The 21791-nt window shown below is 37.5% G+C and overlaps 1 protein-coding gene across 30 annotated transcripts in view; it reads left to right on the top strand.

Annotated features, from left to right (window-relative positions):
* Positions 1–21791, top strand: part of ZNF711 (zinc finger protein 711) — a 93952-nt gene that overhangs the window by 25952 nt on the left and 46209 nt on the right. For 13 of the 30 annotated variants that reach the window (XM_043493127.1, XM_043493136.1, XM_043493130.1 and 10 more), the window contains exons 4-11: positions 6419–6577; positions 7156–7302; positions 7986–8123; positions 10203–10250; positions 10915–11058; positions 11682–11851; positions 14607–14636; positions 15805–15939. In XM_043493127.1, coding sequence (XP_043349062.1) covers positions 6419–6577; positions 7156–7302; positions 7986–8123; positions 10203–10250; positions 10915–11058; positions 11682–11851; positions 14607–14636; positions 15805–15843 — 875 coding nt within the window. In that variant the 3' untranslated portion in view covers positions 15844–15939. Of the gene's footprint in view, positions 1–402; positions 462–1685; positions 1732–2711; positions 2809–5072; positions 5171–6418; positions 6578–7155; positions 7303–7985; positions 8124–10202; positions 10251–10914; positions 11059–11681; positions 14513–14606; positions 14637–15799; positions 15940–16685; positions 16788–21791 lie in introns of those variants that run through there. The other 17 variants (XM_043493131.1, XM_043493140.1, XM_038416152.2 and 14 more) reach the window with 14 other exon arrangements.

Genomic DNA, 21791 nt, shown 5'->3' with positions numbered 1-21791 from the left:
CTACTTTAAATAAACTGCTTTTATTAAAATTTTCAGGATAAATACAAATCACTATATTTAAATATGTTTTATTAATTCTACATTTTGAAACATGTCTGTGATTCTGTTTTCCAAAACATTTTTGAGTATTACATATTTAGATTTTTTTTCAATATTGTGGGAGAGACAGAGCTATAGTTTTCATCAGTCTGTCCTTAATGTAATGTCATGTGCTGCATGCAAGGGCACTTTAAATATGTCACGTAAACTAGTGAGGGTATTTGAACAAGAACACAAAGAAACCATTATGAAAGCAAATCAAACTTTCTACAGCAGTGGTATTCCTGTGTATGTTTTGTGAGTAAAGGAACACCATTATAATGCTCAGTTGTTTTCACTGAAAGAATTCCTCCTTTCTAACAGAGTACTTATGATGAGTTGTGTTCTGTAACTGCGATATTTCCAACTGCATCCTTGTAATTGTAAGTAAAGTCATCTTTGGAATTCCTTCTAAGGTAGATAACTTTAACTTGATGGTAGTTGTTGTGACTGTGTTTTAGGCACATCATGGTCTGAGTAAACACAATTGCAACCTGAGTTATAAGAAAATCTGGTTTCTGAAGTGTCATTATTAGGCTTTAAAGTCATCATCTCATTTAGACCACTAGGACAGTTCTCACCTCTCATGTGGCTTGATCCTGTAATGTGCTGAGCACTCCAGTCCTGGTGCAACAAAGTATATGCTAACTTTAAAATTAACCCTAAAGTTAAGCATATACTTAAATGTTTTGCTTGATTGGGACCAGAGTTCTCATCACCTTGCAGAATCAGTCCTATGGAGCTGTTTTTTCAGATTTTATAAGATGGCGCTGAATTGGTTATGCTTCTGAAGATAATATGTACATTTTTACAGCTAGATAGTGGTTCTTTTTGTTTCCTTAAAGAAAATGAGAACTTGTTTTCCACAGAATCTGAATCTGTCATGCTGGGACAGATAAATATATCTAGCGAGCCAAGAATTTTAAAGCTCGGATTAGTATAGATGTTTTACTGTATAGTCAAATATGCAACATATATTAAAGGAGTATAATTGTATGCTATGATTCCCCATGATATATTACCAGGGTTGTCAGACTTTTTTGTAGTGTGGACCACATCTGAACAGAGAGATTATCGCATGGACATTTTTCTGATTCATGAACACATAACATCCTTTGTCAACAATAGCAATTGTTTATATGGAACCATAATCTTAGAAAAGTATTTATAATATTTTTAGCTGTCTTTTAATGAAGTGTAACATCTTGAAACAAAGATCTTGCATCATATGACCTGCTAGCTCTTCATGGATCACCACCAAGTGCTCTGTGGAACACAGTTTGGGAACCCCCTACAGTATACAATGTTCTGGGACAAAAAGCTGGATTAAAGCTTGGAGCTTTAGTTCAAAATTACCTTATCTTGTTGCTTTGTGTTACAGTGTTAATACTGCTTAAATGTAGTTTTCACCATTTTAAGTTTGTATTTCCTCTGGCTATCCTATAAATTTATAAGGAAAAATCTTTATTTTAGTGTTAAATGTTACCTGGAAACTAAGAAGTATAGTCTGATCTTTTTGCTCTGAAGTTTATATGCACAGAAAACTTTGCAATAGTCAAAGTTTTCACTAGAAGCTTGTCACCATTGATCTGTTTTGTTTTGTGCAGATGAATTTAACTTCTTACATTAATGGAAGCATTATGAGCATATCAGGTAAAAATCATAAGGTTGAAAACTCAATTCTTACAAATCAAGCAATGGCATATTGGATATGTCAAATCACCGTTTCTGGAGACTTAAAATGACCCAATGGGATACGTTAATGCAGGGTTCGGCAACCTTTGTCCTGCGGCTGACCAGGGTAAGCCCCCTGGCGGGCCGGGCCAGTTTGTTTACCTGCTGCGTCCGCAGGTTCGGCTGATCACAGCTCCCACTGGCCACGGTTCACCACTCCAGGCCAATGGAGGCCGTGGGAAGTGGCGGCCAGCACATCCCTCGGCCCGCACCGCTTTCCACAGCCCCCATTGGCCTGGAACGGCGAACCGCAGCCAGTGGGAGCTGCGATCGGCCGAACCTGCGGACGCGGCAGGTAAACAAACTGGCCCGGCCCGCCAGGGGGCTTACCCTGGCAGGCCGCAGGCCATAGGTTGCCGATTCCTGCATTAATGTCACCACACAAAAAAAAGAGGGAAATTTAGAAGTTAAGATAGGAAGTTTGTTTTAAATATAACTACCTTTTAGATTATTTAAAACAAACAAAATGAGATTTTAATCTGTATACTGTACACACCAGGTAACCAGGGTAAATGGGACAATTGCTACACTTGTAACTTAAAACATACTTTTTGTTTTTTGTTTTTCAGGTTTGCGATATTCAGACCCACAGGGGATTGCCAGCTTCTGGTCTATGTGTTGGCCCTGTATGCACTATGCGGGGGACCTCATACCCACCAAAGAACAACACTGGAGCTGGCCTTTAGGGGTAAGGTAATGTTCCACCACCACCTCCTTTTTAGTATATTAAAATACAGTGTTGCATAGTTTGCTAAAATATTTTAATATATATTTCCTATATTGTACCATATGGTATATAAAATAAACATATTAAACTTTAGAAAACTTTGCAAAATTGTAAAACCATGGGACTTGTATTGCCCTAATTTCATCCCTATGGGCTTCTTTGGTGGGTGTGATATCACCAGCATAGTGCATGCTGAGATATCACATGAATTTGGAGCTGGCAATCCACAGTGAATCTGGACATCACACACCTGAAAACAACTAAAAAAGGTAAGATTTAAGTTATAAGTGTGCTGAATGCTCCTCTTACTGTGCTTATTTGGGAGGATTCAGCATATATTTGTAAAGCAATCTGGTTGTTTTTTATAAATGAGGAAACAGCATTATCTTATGTTAATAGTGGAGAACTCAGCCAGGAGACTGGTGTTATGTTCACCATTGTTTTACTGACTTACTGTGTGATGTAGAAACTTCTATTCCTGTCTTAAAACAAATACTTTAAAAAAATGTGCATTTAGTATTCCTAAAGGCACTAGATTAACAGCCTATGTAACTGGGTCCTCTTAAGAATCCATACAGTATGTATTGTGTATGGGTGTTGTTCAAGCATGCATCTGGACACTGCCTATCATCAAAGAGGAAATCTCTGGGAATTAGAAATTACTTCAGTTCTCAGTCTCTCTGCTAAGACTGTGGACAAAAACTAATTAGTGCTAACTATGATGATTTTATTTCTAATATGACTGTCTCTGAAAAATGGACTGAGATCACCAAACTTATTTCATATAGACTAGCGAAGTAAGTGGTAGAACTTATAGTTAACTTTTTAATTGCTACTGAGGGTGAGCTAGATACGTTTCATCATTCTAGAAGTGAAAACAATTATATTCCATTACTATTCCCTCAAACCATCCAGTTTTCCTAAATGTATCTATTATGTTGCAGATTTATTTCAGGAGTTGACTCCAAATTTTGTTATATTCAGTTTAAACATTTTGAGTATATTTCAGCTCCACGTATTAAAAGAGGAGCAGCTTAATTTTCAGAGAGTCTAGGTATATATAGTTTAGGACAAACTTGTTGATTTCGGTTTTAGTTGTATGTGCTTAGCCTTTCTCAGAATCAGGCTGAGGATGTTTGTTGGTTTAGAAATACTTCTAATATTTTAGTTATTGCAATAATGTTGCCTGCCAGAGCAGGGTTTTACAATTTTTAACAGTAATTAATTAAATTAATTAAAACAGTAATTTTTAACAGTGGTTAAAAGTAAGTTGTATATTAAGCGATAAGATACAATATACATCAATATACACTATATGAAGAAAAGTAATGTAATTGATTATTCCACTGTTCCTGATAGGAGGAGGCTTCCACTTTTGAACAATCTTTAAAGTATTAACATGTTTATTTGTCGTATTTAAATTGATTGTGTGTAAAATCTGTAAATTAAAAAACAGAAAACTGGATGATGATTAAGGTCATCATCTTAAAATCACTTTACCTCAGTTTTATACCCATTATAGTTAAAAGTAACCCATTAAATTAGTGTAAATTTTTTATACTTTTAATTTGTACATTTAACAGCACTTTGTGTAGTCAGTTTCATTCTTCTCTTGTATAGTCAGTTTCCAATACCGCAAAGATTTACGAATGGAACTACTCACTTTGTTAGAACAAAGCATGTGCATAAATCTTTGCAAGATTGAGGACTTAATTGGAAAGACATCAAAAATGGAACAGAAAATCCTGTAATATTAAAAGATTTTTTAGATAAAAAGAATCAGGTCATTAAAGATGCTTTAGCAGAAAATTAGTCCGTTCCAAGATATTATAAAATAGTCAGATTCAGAATATTTAAGTTGATAGCACCCTTTAATAGACAAAACATTGGTTGTCTTAGCTCTCCCTTCCTTTCCTTTAAAAGGCACATGGATAGTTGGATTTAGTCTTATCTGTGGAAACACCATTCTGATAACATGAGCATGCTCTAATAGTATATGCTATAGCTGCTTCATATATAAAATTTGTAGTAACAGCCTGATACTGGTAAACTTATTAATTAAAGGTATTTGTAGATTCCTTTCTAGTTTTGCTATTCTTGGTGTTTGTTCTCTTGGACATCATGCAGTCATCTTAGGTGGGAGGTGGTGAATGTTATACAATACGGTTATTCAGGACATGTTTAAGAAATAAGGGCTTGATCCTGCTCCCACTGATTTCAGTAAAACAAATCAGCTATAAATTCTTTAAATTAAAAGGAAAAAGACTCTGAAAGATTTAAGCTCATCCAGAAGAGGAGAAATTTACAATTGCTTTCAGTAATCCAAGTTTGTCTTTTACAAATTCCCTCCCCATTTACAACCCAATCTTTTTTTAAAAAAGCTTAAATATACAAAAGATTATGTAGTCTCCTATTCTTTCACTTTTTTTAATCTTTATTAAATTACAGAAATTTAAGTAAGAAAATTTAATACTTTACATTAGTATTTGTTGATTTTTAATGTTAATCAATTAGCTGCTTTATGTCTATTTAGTTCTGTTTTCAGTAGCTCCAGTATTGTTCTGACTCATTCAAAGACTTCTGAGATTCACAAGTTTCATCAGTGACACCAAAAAAACCTGCTGCAGTTGAGTAGGTATCATTAAAATGACTTTCAGAGTAGATTATGCCAAGTCATAAAGAAATAACCCATTGTCATCTCTTTAAAAAAAATTCTCACGGTTTTTGTATGTCTAATATAATATACATATTTTTGAATCTGGAAAATGATCCAGTATGAGTTACAGCTTATTTCAAAGTATGGAATTCATTCCTCATTTGAGGGCTTCAGTGGATATTCAGTGTTGCATTAACCTTATGCTGCCCATGTGCAAAGGGAGTAGGTAATGTTCTGTCAATACATGAGTAATAAAGGGCACACAAAAGCAAGCATTTTCTGATCAGGCTTTTTCTGTGTCCTTTAATATGAAATCAGCCCTATATATGTTAACGTTTACTTTATCAAAACTCTGCTCTTCCACTTAATAGTAGTTTGAATGTAATGATTTGATTGTATTGATAAAAGTAAGTAGATGGAGTAGTAGGTGGCTTAATCCTTTAGTTATAGACATGAAGGATGGCAGGTAGCTCAACTTCAAATAGTTGGACATTAATCCAAATATTACTATCTCAGCTTTTAACTAGCAAGAGACAAAAGCTCAAAAATATACTTGCCAGAATAATAACTGACCCCAAAACCTCACAGCCAGATTAAAACACATTTGATAAGAATAACAGCTGTTAGTTACTAGTAATAGATATTGTGGACAGTAGAGCATTTTGAAAATCTCAGAAGAATTAAAATATCAGGTTCTGGGTTTGTTTTTTTATTATTAGATATGTCTTATGTTTTTACTTTTTGATCCATCTATACTTTCTAGGCTTAGAACTACTTAATAGTTTACAATAGAATAAATATCAGGTACTTTTTAATTACTTAATGAGGGTGCTTCCTGTGTGATTCATTTTACAACCATGTTTGTCCAAGTTTTGATAATGAAATTGAGTACTGGACTTTACTAAAATAGACTAAGATAAAAGGAAAAGGAACCATCTGCATAACTGCTTTTATAATAGTAAAAAAGAAAAGGAGTACTTGTGGCACCTTAGAGACTAACAAATTTATTTGAGCATAAGCTTTGTTAGTCTCTGAGGTGCAACAAGTACTCCTTTTCTTTTTGCAGATACAGACTAACACGGCTGCTACTCTGAAACCTTTTATAATAGTAGTTCCATTGGATCTTACATATTGAATATGTGAGGTAAACTGGTTAGAGATCACTTCTTGAGTCCTAACAAAATTTATGCGTGAACCTCACTGTCCTTTTTTTATTTTTACAGTGGATGATGTTGGAGAAAAATTAGACCATATTGGAAGCACACCTTTAAAAATCAGCACTGAGGTTTCACACGATGATGTTTCTAAAGATGATGGGTTTGGTTCAGAAGTTATAAAAGTGTATATATTTAAAGCTGAAGCTGAGGATGACGTGGAAATAGGTACGGTCTTATGTTCTGTTTATTAATTCATTAGTTTGAAAATGTTTGTTAGTTTTGTGTTCTTTAATAAAATCCACTGTTTTGCAGTATGTGAAATACCCAACAGACCACTACAAAGATGTTATGTCAACCCAGTTTAACTATTCCTTTCTCAAAGAAGAATCTCGAGCCTGTTTTTTGCCAGCACAATATTCAAAACACAGCATAAAATAGAAGCTTTGGGGTGACAGATAATATTTCTGTTCATATTTAACACACTACTAGCGTGCAAAAACTGACATGGCTTATGACTATGATATACCCCTCCCCCCCCCGAATAGTACTATCCAACTGTTCAGCCCTGATTTTTGTCAGTATACTGGTGAGAAAGGAGGGTTTTGTCTAATGTGCTACTGATGAGTAACAAATTTGAAATTTATAATGGCAAGAAAACATTTATTTCAAAGCATTTAATCGGGGTTTTACTAAATGGCTGTCTAAAACAGAAAAAAATACTGATAAAACATTTTTCTAATTTAATTCTCATGAGATGATATTCTAGATTATCTTGTTTACATTGACTGTTTTTCTTTTTCAAGGAGGAACAGAAATTGTCACAGAGAGTGACTTTCACAATGGACATTCTGTAGCTGGAGTAATTGAGCAGGGAGCTGTGGGCAGAATGCAGCGAGAGAAGATGGTTTACATGGCTGTTAAGGACTCTTCTCAGGAAGATGAAGATATTAGTAAGAATTCTTTTTTTTTAAAAAAGTACATTTAAAAAATAGTACCAGAAATGAAAACTGTATGCATAATATTGGTCACTTTCTAAAAGGAACTTTTTTCATGTTTGTGAATGATTGCTCCCAGATTTAAAATAGTGGAAATCATACCTTGCCTTGCCCACAAATAAGAGTAGCCTATAGTTATTATAAAATACATATTGTGCCTATCTTATACAAGCAGTTGATTATTTGTATTGAATTTAATGTGATTGTTGATTAACTTAATAAGTAATTGATTTTTGCAACTTGCTAATTTTTCAGTTTGCCTAACAAACTACCATGCTAAAATCTTGTTTACCTCATTTAAACAGCTTTGTTATTGAAAGTGTCAAGATCCTTTTAGATCACTTTTTAAATTTTATTAAGTAGAGCAGTACTTACTCTGGCAAAGCGGCAAAGAACCATCAACAGTTACACACTTATAAGCTTCTTTTGGTTGATAGTTATTTTTTCTGTCTCAGGTCTTGCAATATATATGGATAAAACAATATAACCCTGTACAAGTATTTTGGGGAAAGAAGAGAATTGTGCAGTGGGTACCACTACTAATCAGAATAATAATATGAAAATAAGCAAAGGAAAATTTAGGCTGAACCTACAGTAAAATTAATTCAAGAATCACAACTTCTCCTCCTTAAATGTAGGTTGTGCTGAAATAGCAGATGAAGTTTATATGGAGGTCATTGTAGGTGAAGAGGAAGCAACATCACTTCCCGACACACAACTTGAAGACTCTGGTGTGAATAAAACTTTTGTTCCTGTTGCTTGGGCTGCTGCTTATGGTAGGATCCTAGATTCTTCTTTTCCTGGGAATGCCCTCCTCTTATTTTTCCTCTAACTTAGCTCTCAAATCTTTTAAAGCATGACCTTCCTACCTCTTAGCTCTGTCTAAGGAGAATTGTAAAGAGCTGTCTCTGTAGCCAGTCATTAACTTACAAGAGTCAGACATTGAAATATCAAAGTGATATTTCAGCAGCTGTGCATACTTTCTCCAGAATGCCCTCAGACTCTTCCAACTAAGGAATGAAGAAAAATGCTAGTCCCAAACTCTAGCGTTTTGTTCACTAGCCTGCCAAAGAGCCCTTAAATTATTTTAATAGCTATTTTTTCTTAATCATAATAAATACCTTGCTTATTGTTGGATTTTATATAAGGGAAAGCATTGTAGTTTGTAAGGTTTTGTTAAAGTTGTTTCAGGTACTAGTTCAGGGATGCAAATTTCCCTTGCATATCTTGAGGTCAGATACTGAGCATTATCGAATCTTGCGTAAGCTAAAGGAATTTGTTTAAAATACATGAAGCTGGCTGGTGAAAGGTTCACACAAGTTTTGTGTGAGAAAATAAGCTTAGGGTTTGTCATGCAGACATCTTCCTCTCTCAGTCCTAGGCCATGTCTGCACTAGAGAGCTTAAGAGTGGTGCAGCTGTATCAGTGCAGCTGCACCACTGTAAGATCTCTAGTGTAGCCAATTTATGCGAATGGAAGAGAGCTCTCCTGTCAACATAATTAATCCACCCCCAAGAAGTGGCGATAGCTATGTTGGCAGGAGAAGCTCTTCTCCAGACATAGCACTGTTCACACTGGCACTTACGTCTGTGTAACCAGTGTCGTGGAGATGGGGGCGTTATTCACACCGCTGAGCAGCATAAGTTATACTGACATAAGTGGTAGTGTAGGCATAGCCTTATACTGCATAATCAGACTTTTCACCCTCTGATGGAAAACAAATTGTGTGTTGGTTGTTTTTTTTTTTAAAGGTCTTTTGTATGTCTTAATAAGTTGATCTTCATCTTTCTCTGTGACGGGGATTGAATAGTATGAACATTTTATTAGAAAGTTTTAATGGTGCAAATTCTGTATATTGTATAAATATCATATATATTTACTATACTGTAGGATTTTATCTTGTAAATACATCATATTTAAGGGAATATCCTCTCAGATCATCTCTGACTCATGAAAGAGAGAGTCAGTTGCCTAAGGACGGAATTTTAACTGGAGTTGGCTGGAAAATGGAAATCCCTTCCTGTGAAAAATGCAATTTTGAATTTTTTTCCTTCCTGAATCAGGATGAAAAGTTAAAAATTATTTAAAAAAAAAATTGTGGGAAGGGATGAAAAATTCAAATTTTTTCTGCTTGCCAGCAACTCGCTTGGAAGACTCTTGTTAATTTAACTTTCTCCCCGCAGGCTGAAAATGAATTTGATGAGTGTTCCAGGAAAGCAGCCAGAAGAGCCATCTCTTTGATTTTCCTGATGGAAAATCGATTTTTTATGGAAAAATTTGAATGTTGTGAAAAGGGCATTTTCATCAGAAAATTAATATGACAGAAAAGTCCTGGCCAGATATACTTCTAACCCCATTAGCTGGCAGACAAAAATGTGTTTGAACCACAGAGTCCAAAAGCATAGGAAAAACTTTTTCAGTCCAGAATAAGAAAATGAGAATACTACTAAGATGTAGCCTATGTCATCCCTTAGAGCTTCAGCATTCTTCGTGCAAGTGCTGAATGACCACTGTATCAAGACATGAAAAGTAGTCCAAAACTTTTCATGCACCAAGTTCTTGATAGGAAAGTAAGATATTTGGACTTGCTCTCATGCAAAAGAGAATCGTGGAACTTAGTTATTTTGTACTAGGTGTTGTTTACCAGAACCTAAGAATGAAAGCAAATTTGTTGAGGTATATGTACAATATGGTCATTGTCTGGTTTGGCATCTCTGTAGAGAGCGGTCAGGATGGGGAGGACTCTACAGTAAATAAAATTTGCTACCTAGCTATTCTCTCACACAAGGAGTTTCAAACAATCATTGTCAAATACAATTTCAGTTTATGAATTAATAAAATACTGTGTTCTATAGGAGATGAAAGACGACTGCCCAGAAGGTATGAAGACTGTCAAGCAGCAGGTGAGAACATGTAATTATATTTGATACAAGAGTAAGAGATTCATTTGCTTTCATAATTTTTTGAAAAAACACAGTTGTATATCAGATTTTCCATTAAGAAATTCATGATTCTCCCTTATTTCATGGAATATTGACAAATTCCTAATCCACAGCTGTCCTGATCAGTGAATGCTACCAAACTATTCAGAATGCATATGTTTAAGGGTTCCATACACTTGGAACTCATTTCTTCAAGGAATTTCAGTCACATAAACATTGTAGAAATAAGAACAATCCTATATACAACAGAGACCCTCAGAAATGTACATCAGTATCTTTTAGTACAGTTTTGGGTAAACAGGGAAGGGAAAATGAGCCCACTGGGGAGTAAAGGACTCCTAGGTTGAAGGAAAGAACAGGAATAATCGGCTGAATGTTAAGGGTTTTGGAGTGGAGGAAACAAAGTTCAGAATGAGTCCAAATTGAATTAAATTCTTATATAATGCCTTATCAATAACTATGGTAAATATTGACCCTTTGAAAAAAAGCTTGCCCATTCCTTTCTGCAGTGAACATTTATTTTTTAAGGTAATGTAAAGTGACTTGCTCCCATGTGATTCCAGTCATCTAGTCCCAAAGAAAAAACTTGCTTATAGTTTTTATGGTGTCTGATCTTTGTATTCAGGAAATAACTTGGATACACGATTAGAAAACAAAAATGGTAATGCAGCACAGTACCTGCAAATCTGTGATAGCATTAACACAAATAGAGCGCTTAAACAAAAAGCCAAGAAGAGGAGGAGGGGAGAAACCAGGCAGTGGCAAACAGGTAGAATATTTTTCATTGTTTATTGTTTTGGTTTAATATGGAAAGATCCTTTTTCCTGCAACTATTTAAAAGAAAACCAACCAAAAAAACCCCTACCACCACTGAAATTGTGTAGTGCAACTGTTCTAAAACTGTTGTCCCTGGAGAATTTGCTGATGGTCCACAGATTGCTGGCTGGTACATCATGCTGACTCTCTTAATTTCCAGCTGGCAAATTGCATTAAAAGACATCTAAAATACATTTTTTTCTAATACTTATCCACATAAACAATTCCTGTAGTTGTCATGGGGATGTTATGTGATCATGAATGGGAGGCAAGATATACACAATTGGGAATGGGAGAAAGGTTGATTAACAAGGCAATCTCTCCATTAATTTGTGGTCCATTCAGTAAACGAGTGTCACCAGTGCCTATGCATTGGGGTAGCAATGGGGTTTTATGCCTTGCTTCAGTCAACTCTTAACAGCATTTAAAATTGTAGATGTCTGGGATTTGGTTGTTTCAAGCTACTAAACTATTTGATCTATGTGTGAAGTTCAAGTAAATGTTCTTGAGCAGTTCTTTTTAATTCAGCACTTTTAACAGTTTTCTTCATAACATCTTCTGTTTGTTTGAAAACAGCTGTTATAATAGGTCCTGATGGACAGCCCTTAACTGTTTACCCTTGTCACATATGTGGGAAAAAATTTAAATCCAGAGGATTCCTGAAAAGGCATATGAAGAACCACCCAGATCATATGATTAAGAAGAAATACCAGTGTACGGATTGTGACTTTACAACTAACAAAAAAGTAAGTTTCCACAACCATCTGGAAAGCCATAAACTTATAAATAAAGTTGACAAAACCCATGAGTTTACAGAATATACAAGGAGATACAGAGAGGCAAGCCCATTGAGTTCTAATAAACTGATATTGAGGGACAAGGAGCCTAAACTACACAAGTGCAAATACTGTGACTATGAGACTGCAGAACAGGGACTGCTGAATAGACATCTGCTTGCAGTTCACAGCAAGAACTTTCCTCATGTTTGTGTTGAGTGTGGGAAAGGATTCCGTCATCCGTCTGAGCTTAAAAAGCATATGAGGACCCACACTGGAGAAAAGCCATACCAGTGTCAGCACTGTGTCTTCAGATGTGCTGATCAGTCCAATCTAAAAACACACATAAAATCCAAACATGGGACTGATTTACCATTTAAATGTGAGCATTGTCCCCAAGCATTCACAGATGAAAAAGAACTTCAGCAGCACACAGAGTTATTTCAAGGACATAAGACTCATCAGTGTCCACATTGTGACCATAAGAGCACCAACTCAAGCGACCTGAAACGACACATTATTTCAGTTCACACGAAGGACTTTCCCCACAAATGTGAGGTGTGTGAAAAAGGCTTCCATCGTCCATCTGAGCTCAAAAAGCATAGTGAAACCCACAAAGGAAAAAAGATACATCAGTGTAGGCACTGTGACTTTAAAACTTCAGATCCTTTTGTACTTAGTGGACATATCCTCTCAGTTCACACCAAGGACCTGCCTTTTAAATGCAAAAGGTGCAAGAGAGGATTTAGGCAGCAAAACGAACTTAAGAAGCACATGAAGACCCACAGTGGAAGAAAAGTGTATCAATGCCAGTATTGTGAATATAGCACTACGGATGCATCAGGCTTTAAACGACATGTAATATCAATACACACAAAAGACTATCCACACAGGTGTGAATACTGCAAAAAGGGATTCCGTAGACCATCAGAAAAAAATCAGCATATAATGAGGCATCACAAAGAGGCCATAATGTAATATATGATGTTGAGAAGAAAGCAATTTAGAAACTGTGATATGCTAATTGGGGAAAAAAATCTCATGAACTGTTTCTCCTGGTTTCAAAGCTTGATATTAAATCATAACTTTACATTCTTTGTATTAAAAGTCTTAAAAGTATTAAGGTTGACAGGGATCTCATAGTCCTATGATTGTGGCTTATCAGAACCTAAAGAGCACTATAGAATGCAGAAAGATGGATGAATGTCTGAAAGGTTGCAGAAGGATTGCTGAATGTCTTCTATTTAATAGTATTATACATTGTTAAGCTATAGAAGAGAAAACAAAGATGATTGTGTTTTCCATTTCATCAGTAACAGCATTTGTCTCCAATATGAAAACTGTTCAGTTGTGGTGGGGTTATTTACAAACCTTTTGTCAAAGCAACCAATTCTAACTTCTTATGCAGTTTTGAAAAGAATATAAGTCAATCACTTGGTCATTATGTTTTTAAATTGTGCCTGGAAAGTGTATTCCAGAATTAGTCAAATTTTGGGATTCTCCCCCCCCCTTTTTTTTTAAAAAACATTTTTAAGAAACCTTTTTGTTTCCTTTATTAGTCTAGGTTCAGTAAGTAATTTTTTAAAACTATTTTCAGAGCTGCTAACCTATTTTATGGCAGGATATGATGTTAAAAATATTGCATTATGTTATGAGCTCAAAGGTGGTGTTCCGGTGCTAGGGTTAAAAATATGTATGTATATAATTTCCCTTTTTTATCTGAAACTGCAGTTGAATGTTGTTCAGTATGGCACATGACAAATACCTTTGAATCTGTCATTTTTTTAAAAGGAAAAAATGAATGCAGCTGATAGTGTTGTCTCAACACTTTTTTTTTCTTGCTACTTTAAGATCTTCTCTAAAAGGAGTATTAAAAAAGATTCAAAGAACAATAGTTTTCTTGAATTAAAATACAAAATACTTAGAGGTTCTTTAGGGCAGTGTTTATAACAGGTATGGCTATTATAGTCCTACCTGCTAATATAAAATTTTCAGTATAGACATAAAATTGCACCTTTTAATCAATTCTTTAAAAATCTCTACCATACTATAAACATGCATTTTCAATCTGTAAGAAAGTATATATGCAGTATTTAACCAGAAAAATATGCTGCCACTCGAGTTTGGAGGTGGATCTTCAGTTTACAGTGTATACATTTAAAATATGCATCCCTTTAAACAATGCTTTGTGTTAGCATGCTGCAAATCAAATGGCGCTTAATATAACAAGCTGGTCTAGGGCTATTTAATGAAAAACCTGTTCAAAAATGTTATGCATATAATGTGTACTTTTTTACTTTTAGTTGCTTCATCTTTGCACAGAGCTGTTCACATGATAAATTGTAACTTTACTTCATGCTATATTGTGGCTTTGTGTTTCAGATAATGTTCATATTTTGTTTTTGCACCAGATGAGAATCAGTTCCTTGAGAATAAATTTTTTTTATATTTCTAAACTTCAGAAAGCTAAATTGGGAAATCTCTTAGAAAAATAAGTGTTTTATGTGGCTGTAAAAAATGATGTACACGCTGTAAAATAAGATTGTCACTGTTACATGGGATTATTATTTCTAAATGTGTTACTCATCGTAATGAGCATACAATAAAATGCATCTCTTGCACTCCAAGGTTCTTTGGAGTCTTTGTTTCTCATTTATGCTGATTCTGGGAATGTTTTCCTTCACTGAAAGTGTGCCTAATATTTTAATTTCATCGTTCTTTTCAGCTTTGTATGAGTTTAATCATCTGGACTGCGGTAAGCCAATTAACTGACAAGTGTTTTTCAAACAGGCTACCACTTTTTTATTGTTCAGTTTAATTATTTTCATTGTGTAGTGTTAGCACTAGAGCTGGGTGAAATTTTTTTGGCTAAAACTTTTTCGCCAAAAAATGCAGGTTCAGATCAGCCAAAACATTTCACAACCTTGTGTTGACTGTGAGAAATTGTTTTGGTCGAAACTCCTCCCATCAGGCCTCCAAAAAATTTCTTAAAAAATGAAAATGTTTTGTTTTGATATGTAATTAATCAAACCATTTTCATTTTTTCTATTCAAAATTTCTTTTTGTTTATAAGTATGCTTCAATTTTATTTTTCTTTAAAAACTCAGAAATTAAGTGTTTCATTTCATTTTGGGTCAAGCAAAACATTTTGTTCAACCCCAAACAGTCCCCCCCCCACCAACTTGTATTGGTTCACCAACAATTGGGGGGGGGTGGGGGTGGGAATTGCTTTGGTTGGTCTGAAGTGAATTTGTTTTTAATTTTTTTTTGGATCAGCTAGTAAACCAACAGATCAGTTATTTGTGCAGCTCTAATTAGCAGTGAGACTTTGCAATAAATTTAATTCAACATATTTACTAAAACTGTCAATAAATATGGAAAATAATTGATGTTCCTTTGAGTTTCCTTGTTTGGATTCTTCAAAAACATGATTTTCCACACATTTTGGATAAACCACAAGTAGATTTAAATTTTTCATAAGAATAAGAACAGTTCACAATTTAAAACACTAAACACTTTTTTCTTATTTGAGTTTCCTCCCTCTAACTTCATGTTTTTTCAGTGGAATTATGTAAACTGTAATCAAGTATACAAAAATATATAATATAATCAGAGTTTCCTGTGTGGAGATGTTTCAGAACAAAACAAAAGCCTTCAAGTAGTGGTATCCTGTAAATATTTTAAAGAGATTCCCACCAAAATGTTCCCCTTTGGCTTGTTACAAATTTAGTGTACCCTGTGGGCATGCACTCACAGATATGAGAGATGGGAACCTGGGGAGTCTGTTTTCTTTTTCTTTCCCGTTTAAACCAAATACCTTCTTGTAACCATTCACAAACTAATCTAAGTTAAAATCTAGTTAATTGAAAATGTTTATATTTTTTGTTCCTAAAAATTATACTGACTATATTGACACAGCATGGGTTTCCCTTGTACCGGGATTGAAGATCTACACCCACTAGACTGAAGATCAGAGCAATCTTGCCACTGTCCTGGTCTGACCTTCTCTTCTACCAGCAGATATCAGCGCTATCTCATCTAAAAGATGGACCACTCAGGTAACTTGGAGTGTCATTGAATTTATACATTATAAAACTTTACAAAGAGATTCAGTCCCATACAGGAACAATTTTTTGTAGCTAAAAGTGCCCCAAAACTAGTCTGGCATCCAAACAGGGCATTAGGGCTAGAAATTGCACTTATCCCCATAGAAAGAAATATTTCCATCTTCCCAATGGAAGCCAGCACTTACATCTTGCATATAACCCTGGAAGGGCGTAAAATTCTGGATTTTAGCATTGTGACTTTTCATATACAGAAAAGGTATTTGAAGTCATTTTTAGAAGTTTTTGTGTCTCCCTCTAATCCTGTACAGTAGCACTGTTGGTAGCTAAAATATTTGGCTTTACAAACAGTGTCCTTTGGTGCACATCTGTGCCCATACTCTCAGTGTAGCGCATGAGGAGAGCAGAAGGGGTGGGGCAGACCAGCGACCTCTCCAGTTCCTCCTTATTGGTGTATGGCCTACATTGGAACCAAATCTGTAAATATTTAACTTTTATCTTTAATGTAGCTAATGTAAATAATTTTAATAATATAAGTCATGTTTAATTACATTTCACACCCCAGAGAACCCTTCTGGCTCCCTTTATGGGAATTAGATTGTGCCCAGAACACTGGGCTTTTAAAATTGTCTCTTCGTTCCCTGCTTGTTCTTGGTCAGCGACAGCCACCAACACTGCCTTTTCTGCCTTAGGAAAGTGCATATATTGACCAGGTGAAATATTTGTCATTCCTTCCTTAGCCATGCCCAGCCTGTGCAGGACTTCTGGCTTAAAAACCATCTCATGGAAAAGGCTGTGAGACGCCAGGCAGACTCAGCCTGGGGGACCCTCTCCCTGCCCTGGTATGTTGGCCAGAGTCAGTGAGTTGCACTCCTACCACATGGCTGATTTAGAAGCAAGGGAAATCAAATCTCCAGAGCTCATCAGGAGAGCAAGAAATGTTCTCAGAAACACAAGAGCAGATCCCCCTGTAAGTCCACTGCAAAGAGGACAAATCCCACTATGTCCAGGTAGTACAAGCCTCCATGCCCAGCTCCTAAAGATTTAGAATGTCCTAAGTCACAGAACCATGATAAAAAGAGGGCTTTATCGGAACCAGACTCTGCACCATTAGTAACAATGGCAGCAATACCACCTAGGTTGAAAGACCAAGAACTGCTGGGCTATTGGATAAGTCCATCTCCCATCCTGTCTATTAGCTGCAGCTTTGGTCCGACAGAACTGTTGACACTGCTGATTGAAGTGGATCTGGCCTTTTTGTCATTGAGGAAATGAACCATCATTGCCTCCTCCAACAGGATGTCCACACAGGCAATCAAGAGCTTCCTTGAACCAACCTCTTCCCAGTCACCACTCCTTGGGATAAGTGGTACCCCATGCCTTGGGGCTTCCATGATGAACCTTTGATCCATCCTACTGGGGCCAGTGGGCCCCATACATGATACCCATGGTTGGTGGGATCTAATAAGGAATCATTCCACTTCTCCCTTCCAAGAGAGCAGCCAGACCTTATATAAGACTACAAGCTAGATCCACTGGTTCCACCAGTACTGGCAAGGCTATCTTATTTCCCAATGAGGCAGTTACCCCAGCTTTGCCATCCCCTCCAGATTGTTACAAGCAATTTCAAAAGCTGCTACGCCGGGTGGTGGAGAAGCTCCTAATCTCCCTTATGAAGGTCCAGGATACACAACGCAAGCTCCTACACATCCTGCAACTCATAGGGTTCAGCCCAATAGCACTCCCAATGAATGACGCCATACCAGAGCCAGTAAGAGCCATATGCCATAGACCGGGAACATGCGCCCCTACCCCAGAAGGCTGAGGAGTATTACTTTGTCCTGGTTAAGGGAGTGGAGTTTCCATTTACCACACCAAATTCCCTGTTTGTTAAGGCTGCCACAGAAAGATCTAGGCAGCAATATCCAAGAGCCAACCCCCCCAAGGAAGCCAAGCATCTGGATCTGCTGGTGAGGGAAGGTATTAACATCTAGTAGCCTCCAGTTCAAAATATATAATGATCAAGTGCTTTTGGCTAAGTATGATTTTCTGAATTATTCAAAATTCTTAGATTTAAGGGCAAATTACTTCAGCAAGACGGGATCTATTTCAGGCCCTTATTGATGAAAGCAAGTTTGGGGCCAGAACTGCATGACAATTTACTGCTGATGCAGTGGACACTGCATCAAGGGCAACACTGACATGGTTACACTTAAGGTTTCTCAGGGAGGTGCAGAATGCAATGGAGGTCTTGCCCTTTAAAAAGACCAACCTTTTCAACTAAAAGACTGAGTCTTTGCATTCACCAAAGGACTCCAGGGCAGCCTTCGCTTTCTGAGAAAATAAACACCAGCTCCAAAGAGGAAATACCACAACATCCCTTCAAACCCAGGCCTATACCTCAACTATCTTACCATCAGCAATCCTATGAACTGTCTCATAAAGAACAGAGGGTGCAAAAGCCATAATACCCTGTTCCTTACACGTTAACCACATGAACCTGGATTCACCCCCTGCCAAAGATACTTTTGATGGGATGCTCAGGAGTTGCGAAGCATTGTTAATGGCATCTCCACCCAATCCTCAAATATCCTTTGGTGGCTCTCTAGCACTCTCTTTCCCACAATTGAAGTGCAATAACAGTGGACAAGTGAGTGCTGGAAATCATCCATTCTAGCTATGCCATCGAGTTTCTTTCCCTTCCCAATCCCTATTCAGGGACCTTTCTCACAAGGAGATCCTCTACCAGGAGGTGTAGAATCTCTCTTGCAATGGGGAATGTTGAGTGGGTGCCTCTTCATCATTAAAGAAAAGGGTTCTATTCAAAATATTTCCATATGGCATCAATACCATTCCTGGAAAAGAACACATGGTTCACAGCTCCTAATATAAAAGATGCGTACTTTCACTTGGGCATTCACCCTGCTCACAGAAGATGCCTCAGGTTTATGGTGGGTCATGACCACTATCAATACAGGAGGCTTCCATTTGGGCTAGCAACTGCACCTAAGGTCTTCACAAAAGTTTCTAGTAGTAGCAGCCCAGTTCAGATGAAGCTTCTTCACTGTCTTTAGATTACTGGCTTCTCATTGGCAGGACACATGTAGAAGCCCTCACATCAACATTTTAGCTGCTTCAGCTTCTATCATCCCTAGGAGTCTGTGTGAATTTGGAAAAGTCTATCTTGACCCCAGTGCAGACTATAGAATTTATAAAAGAAACCTTTTGACTCAGTCAAGGCAAGATCTTATGTCTCAATGGAGAGATTTCAGATCATAATGACCAGCCTGCTAGACCTGATATGTGCATTAGTTGGGATTTACCTTTCTGCTTTGGGGCACGTGGTGCTGTGTGCTTATGTGACACTGTTCACCAGACTCCACCACTGTTGCTTGGAGGTTTGGCTCCAAAAAGTATATATAGACCAAGCAAACCTGGTATGAACACCATAATGACAGTCCCTTCCAGGGAGAGGACCTCAGTAACTTGGGGGAAAGATCCAGGCCAGGTGTGTGTGGCTGTTCCTTTCTTATCCCACACATCTGACCACATGATAATTATGGGTGTCTCCCTGACAGACTGGGGAACCCACATGGATAGTCACACAGCACAGAGCAGTTGGGCTCTTTGAGATACCAGAATGCACAACAATTTTCCAGATCTCTGGGCAGTCCAAGATGCTTGCAGAGCTTCTGCTTCATTTGTTCAGTTTCACTGTGTACTCATAATGTGAGATGATACAACTGTATTCTGCATAAATAAACCAGGAGGAATGAGATCCATCCCCCTGTGTATAGAAGCGGTCATCTTATGGAACAGTGTATCAAGAACGATATCACACTATTGTCAATGTACCTTCTAGGAATCCAGAATTCGCTGGCAGACAGGCAGCAAGCATTTCATCATCAATCACAATGAGTTATACAACTCAGTATTGAACAGCAATTTCACTCAGTGGTAACCCACCACTTGGCACCTGTTTGCCTCGACAAACAGGAAATGCAACATGTAATGCTTTGAAGGGGAGCTCAAGGAAAGTACTCCAGAGGCGAAGCTCCCCTACTACATTGGTCAGATCGCTTGAACTATGCCTTCCATCTCATCCCACTATTACCTCAGGTTCTATGGAAGATTCAACAAGACAGTGCACAAGCCATTCTCATTGCCCCTGAGTGACCCAGGCAATTCTGTTTTCCAAGGCTCCTACAAATGTCATTCTGTCCACTAATCAGCATTTGATCCTTCCTGAATCTCTTGACCCAGAAGAATGGTAGGGTCAAGCACCCAAACCCCGAGGCACTTACCTCACGGTTTGAATTTGAAAGGACATCAAGCCTAGAATCTTCCTGCTCTGAAGCCACAGAGAACATTCTTAATAATAGCAGAAAGGACTCCACCAGAAGATGTTACCTAGCCAATTAAAAATTTTTCTTTATCTGGGCCTAGCAAAATCATACATCTTCAGAGACCATGGACATTCTTGCTCTTTTAGATTACCTTCTTACTCTCAAGGGGATGGGTCTTTCCCTTAGCTTGCTATGGGGTCACCTGGTGGCAATCAGTGCATCATCTGCCATTGATGGTTATTTGATCTTTACTCAACCAGTTTTAAGAGACAGATTCTTGAAAGGTCTATCAGACCCTGTCAACCAATAAAGGAACCAAACCTGCACTTAGGACCTTTACTTTCAGTACTCACTAAGTCAGCCTTTCTAACTGCTAGCTATGTGGTCTGCATCTTACCTGTCAATGAAAGTTGCCTGCCTTGTTACCATCACCTTGGTCAGAAATGTGGGTAAATTCGAAAAAACTTGCAATGACTACACCCAAACTTCACTCCTACGATAGTTTCAGAATTTAACCAGTCAGTTCACTTACCTGTTGTTGGTTTTTTTCCAAATCCCCATGCCTCTGACAAGGAGAGGAGACGACATTCCCTTGATGAAGATTGGCATTTTATCTGCTAAGAATGAAACCCATCAAAAAGTGCCCTAGACTGTTTGTTGCCAGAGCAGAATGAGTGTGAGGTCAAGTTACATTTTCTCAGAGGATCTCTGAGTGGATCTCTAGCTGGATCCTACTCTATCAGTTGGGCACACACTACAAAGGCACAAGGGGCTTCAGTGGCATCACTTCAAGAGGTACTCCTGCTTGATATTTGCAGGGTAGCTACATGATGTTCTAGCCACATAGTCATGAGACATTATTCTTTGGTCCAAGCCTTCTCTGCTGACACATCATCTGGGCAGCAGTTCTACAAGCAGCCATACCACCTGCAACCTCACTCCATCATCCTCTCTGAGCACTGCTTGTCAGTGGAATACACGCAAGGACAAGAACTTGAAGAAGAAAGGAAAGTTACTTACCTTATTGGAGCTGGAGTTCTTCTTTGAGTGCTTGTTCATGTCCATTCCAGTCAGGCACATGCACGGTAGCCAGAAGATTTTCCCAAAGCAGCATCCATCAGTTCGGCCTGGGCGCCCCCTGGAGTCGCACCTTTATGGCACTCAATATAGAGCCCTGCCAACCCACCACCCTTCAATTGCTTCTTACCGCCAATGACGGTTAGCTGGAATTTCCCTATGCTCTTGTCTCAGCAAGTGCATCTAGCAGTCTATATACATAATTTTCATTAGCTCTGTGGTGTTAATTAAATAGTTAGTAGCCCTTAGTGTTAGATTAAGTTTCCTTTCGAATGCGGGGGTTCCCCTACTATGCTCTTTCAAAGCCAGGGCATGCTGGGGTCTCTGGGCTTCAAAGTCTGCGACAAGTGAATGCCCAGAAGCGATCCTCACACTTCGTGTTTGAAGTGTTAAGGAGAGGATCTGTTGTGCCATCTGCAAGAC

The sequence above is a fragment of the Dermochelys coriacea genome, chromosome 9, assembly GCF_009764565.3.
Source record: "Dermochelys coriacea isolate rDerCor1 chromosome 9, rDerCor1.pri.v4, whole genome shotgun sequence".
NCBI classification, from domain to species: domain Eukaryota; kingdom Metazoa; phylum Chordata; order Testudines; family Dermochelyidae; genus Dermochelys; species Dermochelys coriacea.
This window is presented reverse-complemented; position numbering and strand designations above follow the sequence as displayed.